At 29.1% G+C, this 19,849-nt stretch overlaps 2 protein-coding genes across 3 annotated transcripts; both read right to left on the bottom strand.

Annotated features, from left to right (window-relative positions):
• Positions 1-350: 350 nt before the first annotated feature.
• LOC113554536 lies at positions 351-2,751 on the bottom strand. The gene is made up of 3 exons (XM_026958422.1): positions 2,531-2,751; positions 2,104-2,298; positions 351-954 (listed from the first exon to the last, which is right to left on the bottom strand). Exons 1-3 carry the CDS (start codon positions 2,648-2,650, stop codon positions 835-837), a joined length of 435 nt encoding a protein of 144 aa, XP_026814223.1. The 5' UTR covers positions 2,651-2,751; the 3' UTR covers positions 351-834.
• A 5,032-nt stretch (positions 2,752-7,783) lies between these two features.
• LOC113553813 (growth/differentiation factor 8-like) lies at positions 7,784-18,497 on the bottom strand. Of its 2 annotated transcripts, none has more exons than XM_026957355.1 (5): positions 18,401-18,497; positions 13,532-14,018; positions 11,745-11,947; positions 11,047-11,241; positions 7,784-8,757 (listed from the first exon to the last, which is right to left on the bottom strand). In XM_026957355.1, exons 2-5 carry the CDS (start codon positions 13,938-13,940, stop codon positions 8,386-8,388), a joined length of 1,179 nt encoding a protein of 392 aa, XP_026813156.1. In that variant the 5' UTR covers positions 13,941-14,018; positions 18,401-18,497; the 3' UTR covers positions 7,784-8,385. The 2 variants fall into 2 exon arrangements, with proteins under 2 accessions (XP_026813156.1, XP_026813157.1); XM_026957356.1 differs by having other exon boundaries at positions 13,532-14,011; positions 18,401-18,495.
• Positions 18,498-19,849: the final 1,352 nt, after the last annotated feature.

The following is a 19,849-nucleotide window of genomic DNA, read 5'->3' as shown; positions in this document are numbered from 1 at the left end:
ATTTGTCCCTATTCTACGTTACATGAGGATTTAATGTACTTGGAGATATAGAGTAATTAAATAAAAATACGTAATTTAGCTCTAATTTATTTACTATTGTCTTTTAATATTTAATTATTCATATTTTTATTAATACATCGACGTCCACGTTGAACTCGACATACAATGTAATTTTAAAATTCTTCCTATTAACAATTAACATTACAAAATATCTTAAATATTTACAATAATATTATGAATTTGTCCATACTAAGAATAAAATGGCGTATACTTTCGATGTCGACACAATAAAATAGTAATATTAAAAAGAAATTTTATTTTATTATATTTTGAACGACAAACAAATCGTTCAAGTTTCTTAAAAAAATAAAAATGAATTTCAATGTTATTTGATAAATTAGAATGTCGTTTGCAAAATATAAATGTGAATGTACGAAATAAAGTGTGACTAGCATATCATTTTTTCATGACCTAAAGGGAAAGCCCTTCTTCCCAAAAAAATGAAAAAATCCTGATTACGTGCTTTTTTGCGTGTGTGCTGTCGACTAACTACTATTAATTGCAGTTGTAACTGTTTACCACCATGTTGGGTAAATATTTAACAATATTGTTGAAGTCCTCGTCGTGGTACAATACGAGTTTGTCGGACACCTTATCTGGGGCGCAGCATGGATCGGCGTGCGCAACCGACTTGTTGGTGAGCTGGGAGAGTTGCGTGTGATTGTTATATTTCGATAACTCCAATGAACACTCGCTCATACAGTAATTGGCTTTGAACTTTTTGAGCACGATAATCCAGTCCCAGCCCAACTCCTCAAAGTCGACTATCAGAGGTTACCGGCCGCATTGGGTCACCGCGAACGTTTCATTGCAGTTCAGCCAGTATTTTCCAAACGTGGACCGCCTAGCCCGGGATTGTTGGTCCTCCCGAATTTGTAACTCCAAGTATGGTATCTAAACCGATTAAAGATACCTCAATGAGTACGTGTGTTTTTCAGTTTATATTTTATGTGCCCTGTACAACCGTGTGTGTGTCAGTTTGTGCATGCTAATGGGTGAAGTTATTATTTTTTCACATTTTAACTCAGTGAGTTAAAGTTATAACTTGTTGACTATCAACTTCAAACTTAACGATCGTGTGTTCAGTTAATTTAATGTCAGTTCATTATTTGCATTAGCATGCCACATTTCTATAAATAGTATCTATACATACATGTATTATGTATGTATAGCGCTGCAGGTGGTAATGAGTGATGAGTGATAGTGATGGTGTATTATAACGGCATTAAATATTATAACGATGGTGCATACAAAAAAAAAAAAAAGTGAGCGATACGAACACACAATTGACGAACAAAAGGGCTGAGTCGCTAAGTAACCGGAATATAATATATTTTATACTTTACAGATACCTAATCTTTTAATTTTTATCAAAACTAGACTACGACCGAATGATATTTACCTTACTCTCGGTGCAGAAATGCCAAACCGAGAAGTATATTCAGTATTATTTGATGTATAATTAATAATTATTAAGAATATGGTTCATGGACCATGTGGCCTTGTGAACAACATAATTTAAATTCAGTATACACTTGAAAGATGGAAATAGCACAAAACAATTTCCTAAAGCATTCAAGGATAAAACTCGTAGTGGAGACGGTGGAATCTCTGTCTCGGATTCGTTCATAAAGTGAAGTACACTCAAACCGAAATTATAATTGTTTAGTTTTTCCCAGGCGAAGGTGGATAATACAAATAGCATAAGCACTATATAATCTTTCGCAAATAATAAATACACAATATTTTTTATATTTATTATAACTATAACCACGACAGGGATCATAGGGGATACTACACTTTTAAATATTTATATTAAAAAATCGAGGAACGAAGGAAGTCGGTCTGCTATATAGTAGGTATTACAAATGTACCTAGTCGTCGACATTGAATAGGTCAGTGCTGTAATGGATCCATTAAATGTGGATTCAAAGATAAATCATTGTAATCATATAATATTATATGTTTAAAACATATAATACAATTCAATAATACAATGAAATAACGTGTTGTGGTGACTGGTGAGTATACATTTCAACATACCACGGTCATGTTTCGCCTTTCTGTGGTGTCCGTTACGAAGGATGTCCCGAAGAGTGTGGTGTTTTTGTTCAGATAGTATACATCCACCATTAGCGTCAGGTTTTTAGCCCCATCAGTAGCCTTGAGGCAGTTGGACGAAATGCGTCTCTGTAGCTGAATGGGCACCCAGGTCGATTCGACGGTGTTCATCGCGTGCTGCGAATACGTGAAAATGACAAATACGAGTTTAAACACGCAGAACTGCGACAACGAGTAACATACAATTATATTTGCACCGAGAAAAACTATTGATGGCTTATAATATATATATAATCGAGTTCATAGATTATTTAACATTATATGATATCATGTTGTAATAGTCTGCGAGAATCGATTGTGACCGACTCTTAACTCGGTAAAGTTAGACCCATCACGTCGCGCGCCTCACCTTTATACTGGAAACGAACAGCCACAAGATCGCTTTGGTGATCGGATTTTGACCCTTCTGCTCGGGGATCGTAAAATAGAGTAGATTTCGGTTGTGTAGCTTCTGGCGTTTCTGCATCATTGAATCTGTGTACGACACTACTTTGACAATTTTATCTTGTATTGAGAATTATGATATAAAAATTTAAAGTATCTATATGGTATTGATTTTTCTTTTAGATATTTTTGTATTTAAATAAGTAAATAAATAAAATATTTTACATTTAAATATGCATACTCGTAGATTTTTAAGTAATTCTATTTTCTTGTTTTTAGATACAAAAATCTTAAACAAGTGTACTATTTGACCTTATAAAAAAGTTTTATTTATCGTTCATCATCATAAGTGTGTGGATTTTAGATTCAACGGTCGATGATTTATCACCCAATAAGGCATCGTTGCCTCCCCTCTCTCCATAGTATGTCGCCACAAAAACTAATTATTTAGTGTCACCACAGCTGCCCAGCGCATGATTTGACCTATTGACAACCTCCTGTACGCAATATATACAAGTAAAAAAAAAAAAAATGGTTTAATTGGATGTCTAAATGATTTGGGCGTTGTTGCTTTGGAAAATACGAAAACCATATTATATGGATTGTTTATAGTTGAACTTACGCGGCTGAGCGAACGTTATGATATGATGTGTCTTGACGTGACAGCCATCGCCGTCGATGGCCGTGTTGTCCCTATGCATGTCAGTGCCACTGAGGGGTCGTTGTACTTGCACATTAAATCTTGAATTGGCCGCAGATCGGTAGGTATCCGAGGCGGTAACCTGAAAGCCGGTGGCTGCTGCACGTCCAGCTTTTTCAGTATCGACGCTTTGATCATCTCGATTTGTTGTCACTTAAATTCATCATGGTCCGAGAAATTGGCATACCTGTCAGTGGCCGGCATATTCCGCTGCCGAGATTTTCCGAAACTTCCGCTACCATCACCACCACCAACACCGCCGTCACCAATGTCACTAATGTCAGTCAGCGCCATTTGCGCGGCGACCAACAACAGAGGGACGGCGATGACGACGGTCGTCACATTGGTCATCTTCCGACGCATCAAAGGTTTTCTCTATAAAGTAAAGTTATCCTTTGGTCTACAGTTAAACGTTCTGAAAATTAAACACATGCATAATCGTACATTCATTGTTATCGTTATACCGTACCGTCTCGGGATTTGTAGTATTACCATTATAATAAAACGTGTTATTTAATACGTCTTAAATGTAATATTTTGATTTATACATTCATTGGGAAAATAAATAGCTGATAAACTAATCGTTGAAATTGTACGTCATCTTACAAGGAAAGGTTTATCATACGAATTTTTTAACTATAACCTTATACATTTTCACAGATATGGCATATATATAATATATTATATTCAATTTTGTCAACAACTGGTTTTGCATTAAATTCACATTTTCTTATAATGTTGTTTTTGTTTCTCCTGAGTTTTATGTTTAGGTATCGTGTTGAAAAAATTTATATCTTTTTAATTCTCCCAAAGTCTACGTTGCACACGGAAATATACATTATGGTTCGTTAATTTCAAAAATTATGAAAATTTAGTTTTGTCATTACGTATTACTAAAAATTTTAAAAATAAATAATTGCAACTTATTCTTTTCAAAGATAGGAAATTTTAGGTAAATTTTGATCGACTTTTGATGCAACAGTGTTTTGAATTCAATTTTTAAATGAATTGTTTCAGTGTTTGATGGATTGAATGTTTTATATTTTAAATATTCGTTTGAGACTTTGTATTTTAGTTGAACAGTTAACTTGATTAAATATTTAAATGTTTATATTGTTCTATATTTAAATTATATAATACTTATATATTATTGGAGGCCACTCCATTTTCAAGGATAATTCTATAAATAATTATCATGGTTTTGACTTTTGAGTTAATATCAATACAAAATACGTACCTGTCTTACCTTATACTTAATTGTTTTCTATTGACTGAACGATGTCATTATTGTGAGAAAGGTGAACTCTGAATAACAAGATCGTAATTAAGAAACTACACATACGAATTAAGAAATAGATTACAAATATAAATTAGTGATGGTCAAATAAAACAGTGATAACAAGGGGTTAAAGGGGGGGGGACTCGGTAACCTCTACCTCTGGCTGTGCTTAAAAAGTTGCCTATACTACTTGCCTAGACTGAGGTTAAATCAAAATGATTTTTCCACCGTTAAAATAATTTATTATTTATTTTCAATAATGTATCATTTTATATTTTTCAATATTTATAAATGTATTCTTTTTTTAAATTATAAAAAAATTATTGGCCGTTAAGCCCCCCAACTTGCGTGCAATAAACATTTATATGAAATACGAGCTACATACTACCTGTAAATGAAATAAACGTTCCAAGAACCAAGAAAAATTTAATTTATGCACCTGATATAAATAATTTAATTTGATATTTATAGGTTTTACGTATATTTGTATTTTATTCGTATTTTGATTACACTATATTAAAGAAAACAAATTATATTTCGAATGAATTAAAAAAAAATCACTACAGAAAATAACTAATCATACAACTAATTGTATATTATATTCCTACTAAATAGTTTATAAGTTAATATTAACTATTTAGTATAATATAGTCCTTATCGATTTAAAATAAATTAATTTGATTGTTATAGATGATAATAAATTGATTAGATCATCGATTCCTAAACTGTGTGGTGCGACTGCTTTAGGAGGCACAAGCACTTAATAAATAATGGGGGAGGCGTGATAATAATATTGATATATTACATATAATACACTATAAATACTAATATAATACAATACATTAATAACAATTTGCGTTTCATTTATTCAATAGAGATGTGATTAATTTATTTTATTTTTGAGAATGCATGAACCAAAAATGTTAGGGAACCGCTAAATTAAATAATTATAGAATACAATATTTTCAGTAAATTGTAACAAGTTTTTAATCAAATATTTATTTCTTCTTATTATTATTATTATTGATAATGGACCATATACCATAAGTAAAGCAATATTTACAGAATTTAATAAACATAATGGCAAAATACATTAAAAAAATGTGGTACATCGAAAAGCCAAAATCAAGCATTCTTGAATTAGAATATTACAATTTTACATTTAATAAAATATATACCAGTATATCAAAAGTATATATTACGTATAACTAATAAATAATAACTGTATCAATTACATTTTTAAATTTATTGTTTATAAATCAATAAATCATTAATTTTAATCTATCTAAATGAAGATTATGCGTCACATTCTAATTCAATGCATCAGCTATAATTTTGGCGATGGTAATTTGTAAATCAAACAACTACAAGCACAAGTACTTTTATTTATTTTTTTTTTTGAACATCATAACATTATTTTCTTCCTCCTTTAAAATACTGCGTGTTTAATTTTTATTAGGTATTCAGTTTCTTAAGCATAATATTATTATCGCTTCTTCTTTAGTAGCTTTCATTTCATGTAGCTAATATAGACAACATTCTATATAGTTATAATAGTCTTATTAAAAGTTATTTTTATTACAGATTTTTATTCTGCGAGTAACTTACAACTAATAATTATTTTTTAAACATATTTATTATTTATAGATAGGCAGTCGGTATTATGCGGTTTGTAGTAGTCACAAGTTCAAAGTACATTACAAGTATTTCAGTGTACCGCCTTCGCTCAAACGAATAAATATAGTATCAGCCGCCAAACCGGACACAAACCGGACACAAACAGCGTGATTCGTTCGATTCAAAGGCCATAGTAACACATAGTAAATTACCACTCGATGTTCATAAATCAAAAACTTATAAACGTAAACAATTTATGATAATGAATATTTTCCAAATATAAATGTATAATACTAATCCAGTGGGCCGGTTTATACGTAACATATCAATAATATAACAACTATATAAAAACAAAATGTACGCATGTATAAACTAAATAATATCGATACAGGGCTAAAAATGTATCGCAATACAAAGTACTTGATACTTACTGTAATCTTATGACTGTATCAATTAGGTATAAAATACAAATCGTATTCATGATTTGTATTTATGATACTTTGCATCTTGGTTTTCTTCAATTATATATTATATGGGGTTATAGGCTGTTGAACATTTTTCTTCATTCTATTCAAAATTGAAATTTCGACACTACCTGGAAGCCCTTCTAACGAAGCATATGTATATTGTAAGCTTTTAACAGAGTAATATTACAATATTGGTTAATTTAATTTCGCACGGCTATATATTATATTTGCCACGCCAATTTCCAATGGATCTGATGTAAATAAATTTAACTATATTATACGTATTATATTTGTTAATTATTATGAAATGCTTATTTTATGTTGATCTTTAGTAAGGTCATCATTAATATAAATATTAAATGTCAACTAATGTGCGCTGTTTGTCAGTTTGAGTGCACTCAGAAGATTATATTTCTATTTCGTTGTTGCAATATATACAAACATTATTTATGATTTTATGAATGAAATATTTTTTATTTGGTCAACACTTTTTTACATAAGAATTTGCATTTATTATTGCTGATGAAGGCTTTTCCTCTGATATATTATTATATAATTGTACACATTACAAAAAGTTTTAGACATCAACCCGACTTGCATTATTTTTCACTATCAACGATTCTATAAGTACATAAATATTTGAATATTTCTGTTTACTTAATCATTCAATAAGTAATAATTTACCTATGTGTACAATATACGGACTTGTCATTACTGGTTTTTATGCAGACGCCTAACCTTATTTTAGTCAAAAGCCTTATATTATGTTATTTTGAAATTATTTATCTCAACTTGGTTCCTCTTTTACTCATTTTTATATTATATAGGTAATGAAATCTTAACATATTTTCTAATTTATAAATAATATTTTTTATTAAAGTTGTATTGCAATGTTTAGTTATGGTATGTACTTCATTCATTTTTTTTTTATACAATTATTATTCATGCTCGTCGATTTATCTTAAACGGTAATATTTATTTGATTTATGTTTGAAACCACTAAGACAATAATTTTAATATGCGCTACTTCGTAGAGCTGTATACATATGACATAGTATATCTGCATCATTTACAATTGTGTTTGCAAATGAGTATCCATCACCCATAATAAGATTTAGTAAGAATCTTAAAGGTTAGAAACAAAAAAAAAATACATTGAAACATTATTCAGAACATCATATTAATACTTACAAAGATAAAGGTTAAAATTAATATGGAAAACTATCAAAGTATATAGGACATTTTAATTAATTGATAACTTTCCGCATCTGCTACACGAATGTTTTGATCGTTTTGCTCAAAGTATAAAATGACAAACCGAGAACAACGCACTAAAATCGATTAAATTAGCTGATATGTTGTCCCTAACACACGTTAAACATCATAACTCATTTTATGCCCGTGAATAAAATAAATATTTAATGTGTAAATCGTAAAAAAAATGTATGTCTTAGACGGTTCAGTTATTGTATACATACATCACATACATAGTAATATTGTTCTGTATATATACTATATAAATTATAAATTATACAGCATTGGGCAAATTTTGTGTATTTTTACAATATGACAACATATTTTAAGGTACAGTAAGGACACTTTCTATAATTTTAAAGTAATGATGATGTACTACGTGTGTTTATCCAAACAAACGTGATCAATCGTATTTATTATACTTAGGTTTATATACTCTTATTAGTCTATGTGTATAAAAACCGTTACAACAGTGAACGCACACCTTTGGAGTTTAAGCCTTCTTATCCACACACGTCCGTTATTATGTCGGGTATCACCGTCGAGTTTATTAAACCTGAGCTGTCCACGTACAGTAAGGTAATATTTGACGTCTTACGTGGCACGCAACACTGACCTATGGTGGAGTTCTGTAATCCTTGCAATAAACTGCACTCTGCTGTGTTCGCATCTCTTAAGCAGTAGTAATATGTGAATGACCTGGGCATGAGGATCCAGTCCCAACCAAAATCTCGAAACTTAATCAGCACCGGGTACCTGCAGCACCGGGACCGGGGTTGCGCTTTGGTCCTATTGTCGCACGTCGGTGATTCAATGTCCAATGCTTCTCGTCTGTTACGATATCCACGGTGGGTGTGCACCTCCAAGTACGGGATCTACAGAACGCATGACCACGGTTAATCGATCGAATTAAACAATACTAGACTATTATTATTACTCGCATTATAAAGACGAGTAATGGCATTGCGGGCTAAGCGATGGGAGTATATAGTGTTACAAGTGGGGAGCAATATTGTACGATAATACAAGTACAAAGGTGTCAATATTTATTATTGCGGTGATTATATCAATAGCAGTGATGACGGTGGTGAAGAATGATATAATAATACTGTGTTTTATCAATAAGTACTATAATAGTGTCTTTCATTCTTTAATTAGATACTTTAGTTTTTAAAAAACCATACGTCCGATATTATTGAGTTACTCTGTACTCACTTATCACAATATTTTCACTATATAATTTATGAATTGTCTAAATAAAATTGTAAAATAAAGATTTGGTTCGGTTAAGTTGTGATATTACAAAGTTAAGGGGAGACTGCGTCAAATTGACCCCTGACATAAAAATTGTGTATTTAATATTTATGGACAATTTTATTATAAATTGTTCGAAGTTGGATACGACTTAAGTCACTAGATATAATAAATTTTATAACTTGTAAGTTGTAACCAATTCTAATCGAGTAACTTGTATTAATCTTTGTATAAAGTAATATCTACATATCAAATATACGTAGTTAATTAGAAACTGCAGGAGGCGCAGGTAAGACGATAGGCATGTAAATATGTAATATCAGGTTATATTTTTCGCAATTCATATAATTCGTATGTATTTAAAAGACAAAATTATACAATCGATGGTAATACGCCGTTCTAAGGTATATTATTATGTTACGCGAAGTCGAATGCAAAGTGTATCGACTTATGCTCGGTTAACAGTTTTCTAATACACTATATAATCAATAAAATGCGGCGATGTTACAATAACATCCAAGTTCATCGTATTATGATTTAAATGTTAAAAAAAGTCTACAGTATTCTTTCGACGGATATAACCTCTAACTTAAAATAATATTAATATTGCATAATAACACTACCGTTTTCTGAATTATATTTGAGCTGCGTAGTTCTTATATACTATATCGAACTTCTAACATCGTAGTGATGTACGATAATTATTCATTTATTATATAATTCTTTTAATCAAACTATATGATATTTACATGTGTTTAGCGTATACAGTAATAATACATTATAATACAGTATAGAGTATATAATATGTTTACGACATAAAATAATATTCTTTATTAACGATTAAATTATAATATGTGACCATGGTAGTAAGTATAATATATTAGTTTGTATTTTAATAATGGTAATAAGTAGAGACCGGAATTCCGTGCAATCGCATCTTTTTATAGCTGTGTTCTAAATCTTATAGAAGCAAGCTACAAATCCAAATCAAGAGATTTGTATAATATTATTTAATTATATGCTGTATTATAGGCGGCATTTTCTGAAGATAAGTGGAGCCGGGACTCGACTTTTACGAAGAACGAATACGATCCAGATTTACTTTATGCCGAGTGGTTTCAAAATAAAGATAAACTTTAATCAAATATAAATTTTGTTATATAATTTGTTACATTATATGTATTAATTTAAAGAAAGTTTTATTTTGCACAAAATCACACGCTTCAGGTTATTTTTTATAAAAATGTACACTAAATACTAAATAGTACTTTTGTACAAATAGTTTTGATCCATAATCTATTATAACATCTATCCACTTTTTCATTGCAATATTATACGCTGTTATACGAAGTACTGGACTTTTATATCTAATATAATATAATTATATATATATATATATATATCGATGTAAAACGATTTAATGTAATGACGATACTACTACAATGGTTAATTACACATGATATAGGTACCTACACATATAGTACTACAGTCAATCCACGGCAGCCGTATTTAACTCATGTTTTCACAATTAAAACACATATTAGGTGACAATTTTTAAAAGATATAATTTTATAGAAAAAAACTTGGAAATTCATGTGATAATAAATTTTAATCAAATATTGTAAATCAGTCTATTATTATTTTATTTAAATTAATTTTTTTTATATATAAAACTTAATAGTTAATGTCAACTAATAAAAAGTAATGTTATAAAAAAAAATAGCAATAAAATAAAATTTGAAGTACTATTTATAATGAAATTTTTTTTACATAATTCCTAATAAAAATGTCATTTTTGCCCGATTTTATACATTTCGGCATTTTAATTGCATGTTGTTTAGAAGTTAGCTGCACAAAAATCCGGTATTTAGTAATAAGTTTCTTATAAGATTGCTTTATACTGTACTTACCTCGGTCATATTTTCATCTCTTTTATTGGCATCCGTTATGTATGGCATCTGATTATGCGTGGTATTCTTGTTAAGGTAATATGCATGTACCACTAATGTCAAGTTCTTGGCTCCATCCATTGTCTTAAACCAATTTGACATGTTTCTCTGTAACTCAATGGGTACCCAACCAGGCTCATTGGTATTGAGTACCCGCTGCAAACATACGAAAAAAATTCTAAGTCAAACAAAATAATAGGTCAATATTATAAATAATTATAAATATTAAATAACAATACAAAAATATTATATACAATAATTAATTATTTACTAGCTGTACAACCCGTCTTCGCCCTGAAAAAAATGACTACATATAAAATATATTTTTTTATTATATATTGGTATAAAACGGTTTTAGTTTATCTCTGTTTAAGGGTTCAATGTCGTTGGTATATCTCGCTTTGAGAACTAATTCAACCGAGATGAGCAATACAACATGTAGTGGATTGGATAAGTATAGCATTTGAACATGACTAAAGTTACTTTCTAAATTTTTCTAATACGAGTAAGAACAATTTCTAAAATTGTTATTAAAATTTATCGAGTAATTTTTAAACAAATAAGTTATAAACGTAATTAATTTATATAAAAGTCTCTTTTATTTCTGTAACCAATAAAATTACTAAGGTAAGTTAAGTTATCGTTTATGGGTGGCTCACTTTTATGCTGGAAACTAATGACTGTTGCAAGTTATTGGGATTAATTTTGTATACGTCGATGATAACCACCGAGTTGTCGATGACCACGTCCAAAAGTCTCTTGTACACCCAAAGGATTGCTTTAGTGATCCGATAATGACGAGTTTGATCGGAAAACGTAAAGTAAAGTGGATACTGTCCTTGTAAATTCTGCATCGTGGGATCTGTTAGTATTTATAATCATTATTATTTATTTACATTTCTCTATTACCATAATATTTAATTATAATGCGTTTATTTTATTATTATTAAGCGTAAATACTGTTGTTGTTGTTAATATTATTATAAAAGTAAGACTTTAAATGTAAATTATAATTTAAATGTGATCGGACACCTTAAAAAAAAAATATATATATACATATTACAGTTAAGAGAAATAAACCCTTAACCACTCACCCCACAATGCCACTCCACTGGCAGAGTCGATAGGTATAGCCGAGATAAACTGTGACCCGCTATAATATGGTATCATATAGTTTGCGGAGTCAATATAAAATCGGAGGTATACGCGAAGTTGTGTGATTTTCAATCTCTTTCAAGGTCACTAACTAATATTATTTAGAGACACCAGTTGACCAGCACGTAATTACCTAACCAATGCAATATATATGTTACGGGCAAAGTGGGGTAGTCGGGCATTGTGCACAGTGCCCAATTTTGCTGGTTAAAGTGAAAATAAAACACATTGCTCGGACATTGTGTACAATGACTGAATGCGTGAAGGGTAATGTTTGCTACCATGTATAAAAACAATACATGTGGCACTTAGAGTTACACATTTTACCTGCTGCTTTTTCATTTACACTTTTTTATTTAACGCTTTTGCTAAAGTTAGGTTTTTAATTAAAAATTTTATCGGGCTGAGCTTATATGTCGATCAAATCGACCAGGCAACGCAAATTCATTTCTGAGGAGAGGTTTGGACGTACAACTAAACCTTTTTGACATGTTATACACAAATTTAGATATAACATTGTAGTTTTCCTAGTAATATTTTTACATATACAATTTATATCGTATATCATTCGATTACGCCCTCCGTGTTCAATATTTAAATGAATTTCATTTATAATTTCAAATATTTCTTTACTATAACCTTTGTACCTATGATAAATGATAATAATATTTAGAGGGAGTCTATAGCAGTGGTTTTCAACCTTACTGGACTAGCGATCTACATAAGCTTTGTAAAAAAGCTAAAATCGCTTAAAATTGCTAAAAAAAAGGACTTATCGCAGCCCAATTTTAAAACTTACGCGACCCACCGATTGGAGACCACTGGTCTATAGCATACAGCTGTATAACAAGTGTTGAGTTTACCTCATCATTGAGCAATGAGTATTAACAATTCTACATACATTATACAGTACATTTTTACATTGACTAAAATAATGTCAAGCAATTCAAATTGCCCAAACATTGTTATAGAATGACCGGTCTTAGTAAACAATTATTACTAACTGATTATTTTACCCAAAACTGATGGGCACTGTGCACAATGTCCGGTCATTGTTGCACAATGCCCGACTACCCCACTTCGCCCGTAACATATACATATAAAAAATAATTGTAAATATTGCCGTTGATTTTAAAATATATTGTATTATTGTATATTAGTATATTTTAAAATCAGTTGTATTGCGAAATAATCGAATGTCTAATTTAGGAGAGGGAGTCGATGATCAAATAAATCGAGAATAAATATTAAAGACTAATAAAGACCATTCAGATATTATATACCTACTTACGTGGCTGAGCGAACGCTATGAGTTTTTGGGTCTGGACGTGATAATCATCGTCGTCGTCGCTGTTGTAGTTGTTTATAGTGCTGTTTCCGGTCGAATTTAGGCGGTACGACCCGTGCTGGAATTTCGAAGACGTCGCCGTGGCAGTTCCACTGTTATTTTTGTACTTTTGAAAGTGAACTTTCAATGGTAGTTGATCGCCAAACTCCGGTGGTTGCTGCATGCCCAGTTTGTTAAGTATAGACAATTTTATCAGCTCGATGTTTAGCAACTTCATTCCGCTATCGCCGCTACGGGCGCTGTCAAAGTCCTGCTGACGGCCTGTGGAGGCGGTAACCACCATCAGTACCGTTTGTCCGGTGACCAGCAACAAAATAACAGCGGCAGTAGCGACCACGATCGCTTGCGACATCTTTCGACCCACCAAAAGTCCTGGGATTACCGTTCCGTCCAACGTTTTCGTCAGAAATTTAGCCGCGCTTCCTACACTCTTACAAAAAAACATACGTACAACTAAATATTACAGACTTAGGATAAACTAAACTCACCCCAGTGGCATAGGTGTACATAGTTGAAAAGAGAGAGGCTTGAAGGTATTAAGCACCCAATGGTTTTAAATAAGCACTCTCAGTTTGTACAACTTATTACACAAATCTTTTAAAAACTATAGTTTTTTGGATTTTTATTTATTTATTGCAATTTATCGCTTTAGAAAAAATACTTATTCAACAAACATCCGTTTTCAAATCAAAATCTCAATCTTGAATAAATTATTTTTAAACTGTTAATATTTTTTCATTGTTTTATAATATAACCATCTGTTTTATTAATACAATGAGACATATTTAAAAAAAAAATTATAATTTACCATATTATGTTTACGGTGTTGATAACCCCTCCCCCACTACTCTAAGAGCTTGTGGGAAAAATTATTGTAGCATACCCCAATTTATTCACACTGCTATATGTGTCCCTAGCTCAGTGGTGTTGAATTAAACGATTATACTAAAACAAGATTCAGAAAAATACTTGAAATAATTATATATTATATTTTAATAAATTAGAAACATGCCACGTCCGTCATAAAGTATTAAAAATTAAAGAAAAATGCGCCAAGTGTATAGAATAGTCATACCACATTCTTAACTATCTATAAAAACCATTATTGTCTTTCATATTATTATTATTATTTTCTTTAGCCATTATTGAACCAATTTCAACTTAAAGTATCCAATTATGAATTTGTGTTAATAAGTCCATTATTAAATAATCATTACAATGACGCTGACGTCGGACAATTACCATAAATCTGTTTGAATGGCACAACACTAAAAACTTGAAATTATATGATACTGTCTACAATCGCAGAAGAGATGGGACCAGCAAACATGGGATAATAGAATAATACTGAGACAAGACTGTAGTCTGTAGCCATTCAGTTAATAGACAGCTCAAACGCCATTTATACGATTTAGATTGATTAGATATTAAATTGAGAGCAGCATTCCTTTCAATGAAAATGTAACTCCACACACGTGTACACATACGATATCGTATAATGTGCCTATGTTTATATCGATTATTTGATTAAGATAATTGTACATGAATTGTAAATCATTTTGAGATAAAAACCAATTGGTCGTTTTGATAAAAAATAAAGTCATAAAAAAAAAAAAAAAACTATGTTGATGGTGTCGAATGTCGAAACGTCATATCGATTTTTCATTGTATGTGACTGTTGAATACCATTAGACGTAAAACTCGGAGGCAGATGTATGATATTCGAATTCGTTATTTCATATGGTGATGACTCTCGTTTAAGACAAATGTTTATAATAGTATTTTATATATTATTATGCTTGTAGAGTACGAGTGTGAGAATATAATTTATGAACCATCACAACGACACCGAATGAAAGTATAATATAATAATATGTTGAGTGGCTTATGTTTTTGGTATCATTAAGATACAATTGTACATTTATAACGCTATACGCGTGAATATAATATAACTTATTGTGATTTAATTTCAACGATTATTGTAGAAAACGTGTATTGGTATTATAAACTAGGTATGCATTGAAAGTCAAAATTACCATAATACCTATTATTATTACGTCGGAAAACAAGATCTGAGAATCAATCATTCACGACTCACAAGTATATATTAAATATATATTATGAGTTTATGACATAACGTATTGTGATTATTGCATATAAATTATAGCTGCGGACAACGGTGTCCGATAACCAGCACAACATTGTGCTTTATTTGCGAGACAAAAAAAAAAATTTATTGACGCTCCCCCTACCCACCACAAACACACACACACACCCTAGTCCCAAATAAAAACAATTTTTTAATCTAACTCGCACACTCATACTTTTTAGTGATTATTATAATAATATAAGAACTATAAGAAATTCAGTGCTCCAAACTCCAATATATTATAATATGCTAACCAAAATTTAAATATGATACTCGTCTCGCGTTTAGCCGCTGCCGAGACGCCATCGAATTAGGGCTACTAGCTTCTGTACAACAATATAACGATAATATAATTAATTTAATAAAATATGCATTGATTTGTGGTCATAGATGAGATTATACGTTACGAAATAGTCAATAGAACATGCATCAATTGCGCCGATTGATATCAAAATACATGTAAAAATTATTAATTAATATAACATATTATTCATTGTTCATACACTGCAAAATATAATAAGATAAATAGGTATTTAAGTGCATTTGGTGACCTTATGACTTATACGTAGGTGAAACTCGAAACACTATCATTAGGGTTTTCGGTCTTATCAAAAGTGTTGTGGTACCTTATCTTTATTGATATTTTAATTAATTTAAATTATATTTTTATACTTAGTGTACATTTGATTTTTTGATAGTACTATGATATACAAATATTAAACTCATATCATCAATATTTATAAAATGTAAATTAGACAAATAATCATTTTTTTAATTCATTTTATCATCTACCTACATTTTTTCCATTGCACTATTGATGTATACCTATTTTTAATGCGTCATAGGTACATCAATGTGTGTGTGTGTGTGTGTGTGTGTGTGTGTGTGTGTGTGTGTGTGTGTGTAAATATTTCAAAATAGCTATTTGAGTATAAAAAATAAGTAAGTTAGTACATTTTTACAGAACTTAAACTTAAAGGCTTAAATACTTTACATTTTCACCAAAGGTTGACATTTTATAACCTGATTCTAGTATTACAGATGTTGATTATATTAATATAGTATTGATTTATATGTTATGATATGATATATATTATGTATTATATTATTTATTAAAATTAAAAATATCAGTGCTGTGTCATAAATACATGATTTTTTTTTTTAGACCGACCTTTAAAAATATACAAGTACATAAATAATCCACACGTAATTGTTAATTCGATGTTCTGTTCAATGTATGCTGTTTATCTCGATTGTTAACTTAAATACGATTTACCTATTAATATTAATGTCAGATGATAACAAAATTATATTGTATTTTTGCTTTAAAGAATTCAGATACTATATTATAAATTTATACAAGTAATAAAAGAATCGGCCAACTACCAAATTTTGACTGTGAATAATTAAAGCCATCATATTTTAGTGCCACAGTTTTGGAAATTAGAACATTTTTTAATACAATTATAATATGAAGGTAAATCTGGCGATAAAACCTTCAACACAACTGTAGATTGTTTATCCGACATACTATAATTTCACTACAAAAAAGGTCAATTATTAGAATTCTATTAAAAACGGTTAAATGAAATTTACGATTTTAATTATTTTGCTGTAGGTAATCAAAAAAAATATATTAATCATAGTCTTGAAACTTTTCAGTATTACATATAAGTTCGTATTATTTATTCTATATGCAATGAAACTTTATAAATATTTAGAATTTTAGATTAATTTTAATTTGATGCAGTTCAACGATACGTAAGTATTGATATATAATTGTATTTAGGGCTGTAAATTTATAGGAAAACGCTTTTTTTTATGATTGTAAAACGTAGCTTTGTAAGAACATATAATCTATAAAGCACATAAATCCATTTATGAAACTTTTATTTTGGATTTTTTTTTACATTTTTTGACGTTTTTAATTTGCCGGTAATTTTTTTACCTTTTAGGACATATATTTCCTTTATTAGTTCATTTTTTGGTAATTTTAATTAAATTCCGACAAAATAAATACATAAAAAAAAATTTTTAAAAATGTTTCAGGCGAATAGCATTATCAAAGAATCAATCAACTTCAAAATTAAAATTCTAATTTAATCAACTTTTTTAATAAATAAATACATTTTCATGCATATAATATACAAATATCTATATAAATATACAAATTAAATTAAAAACCATTTTAAATAAATTTTATACTATAATTTTTGGCATTTTAAATGCATTTTTTGCACTTGGAGTGCATATTTTTTAGGGGTTTTAGTGCATTAAATTCATAGCTCAACTTATATACGGTAAAGTACCTATTATATTAATTACTATACATTTATTGAATAATTCATTTCATTTTTATTTTTTTGGATAAATATGAATTCAAACTATTGTATATCTAATAAAAAAAATACCAATATTTATAAAAATAAATTATGAAATATCTTTATAGGAATAAAGAGTGGCCAATTTGTCCATGAATTAATTATTGAAATCAAAATATTATCTGACTTATTCGTAATCTTTTACTCGATGACAATGAGCTACATTTGAATTCTGTATTAAAAACCAAAAATGACTTCCTTGGCTTTTAGGGATGATTCTCTAGTTATAATAATGATTCTGGAATCGTATTAATAAATCTATATAATTGTTGACTAACATACCTTTACTACTTTATAAGTTGTTTAGTTGTTAGCTGAATGAAACGGTTAATGTGAGTGATGATGATCTTTGAATTTTCACGACTGTTACGAATAAGCTAAACATATGAACTAAAACTAAAGTTTTATTCTGTATTACAATAGATTTGAATTGATTTGCATGAAACATTGTTCTTATAATTTTAATATACTAAAGTTTATTAATATGAGATAATTAAAAAAACATTACTAATTACATAATATTGATAAGCATTAACGACTATAATTATAAAAAAAAATAGTTTAAATAAATTTGATGCTGTAATATATTTTTTAAATTTTAAATGTACAATTAAAATCTATTGATTATATTACATTGTATTATAAATATTAATGATATACATAGATTTATTATACTATAATTGCATTAAATAAAAGTGAATTAAAAAAAAAATTAAATTTTAAGATAGTAAAAATAATGTTTTCAAATGTATACATAATATTATAGTATCTGTATGAATTTCAGATATGTTTTGATTGGGTTTAAATTTGTATTTAAAACTATAAGATTATTCTTAATATTTTCTAAGAAACTGGAACTATAATCAATGAAAATTAAGATTGAAAGTCATATTTTAATTAAATATAACATATTAATAACGTACACTATATAAATTTATAATTTTCATAATCCACCAGATATAATGTAACAATTGTTTAGTTTTTATCTTGGTGACTGTAATAATGCTTATAGACCAGCGCTTCTCAACCTATGGTACGCGTACAAAATCTTCTTTTATAAAAAAAATTGGAATAAATCATTATTAACATTAAATATAATTTGGTTTATTTAGTGTTGTGGAGGTCGTTTGTAAACGTAATAATAAATAATAATAATAATTGTACATATATTTAATTTAATTTAATTTATTTTTGTACATTAATTACTTAATTCCTATCATTTTGTAATTCCTAATAAAATAAAATTCTATACATGAAACATAAACGTATACATTATTAAGTAAAAAAATGGTCAGTTGGTACGTAAAAATGTTCAAACTGTGTAGGTGGTACGCGAATATAAAAAGGTTGAGAACCGCTGTTATAGACTATAGTGTGTAATACTGTAATGTGTATACTTTATTATTTAACCATTGAAATAGTCTAATGTAAATTATGCATAAAGTCCATAAAGACTAGTTTCATATTTATAAAAGTTCTAACTATTATTACAATAAATTATCCTGAATTATATATATAATTATAATTAAAATCAGTATTTTTAATATCTATCTATAAGAACTTACTGTTTAGTAATGTAAAAAACCACATCAATTTATCTAATAATAACTGTTAGTTTTACTTTTATTTTTTGTCTAATCAACTTTAAAGTCGGTCGAATGCCTACGTGACTTTTGGTCTGTTAAAACGAAAAATAAACTACAACAATATTTTAGTACAAAAATAATTGAT

This window comes from Rhopalosiphum maidis, chromosome 2 (assembly GCF_003676215.2).
Source record: "Rhopalosiphum maidis isolate BTI-1 chromosome 2, ASM367621v3, whole genome shotgun sequence".
Taxonomy (NCBI): Eukaryota; Metazoa; Arthropoda; class Insecta; order Hemiptera; family Aphididae; genus Rhopalosiphum; species Rhopalosiphum maidis.
This window is presented reverse-complemented; position numbering and strand designations above follow the sequence as displayed.

Excerpts from the sequence above, each read along its gene's own strand:
- LOC113553813 (XM_026957355.1), bottom strand. The coding sequence starts at position 13,940 with ATGTCGCAAGCGATCGTGGTCGCTACTGCCGCTGTTATTTTGTTGCTG. Across the intron at positions 11,948-13,531 it reads CATAGCGTTCGCTCAGCCAC|ATCCCACGATGCAGAATTTA; the intron begins GTAAGTAGGTAT and ends AAATACTAACAG. Across the intron at positions 11,242-11,744 it reads CATTAGTTTCCAGCATAAAA|CGGGTACTCAATACCAATGA; the intron begins GTGAGCCACCCA and ends GTATGTTTGCAG.
- LOC113554536 (XM_026958422.1), bottom strand. The coding sequence starts at position 2,650 with ATGATGCAGAAACGCCAGAAGCTACACAACCGAAATCTACTCTATTTT. Across the intron at positions 2,299-2,530 it reads TGTTCGTTTCCAGTATAAAG|CACGCGATGAACACCGTCGA; the intron begins GTGAGGCGCGCG and ends ACGTATTCGCAG. Across the intron at positions 955-2,103 it reads AAAGGCGAAACATGACCGTG|ATACCATACTTGGAGTTACA; the intron begins GTATGTTGAAAT and ends TAATCGGTTTAG.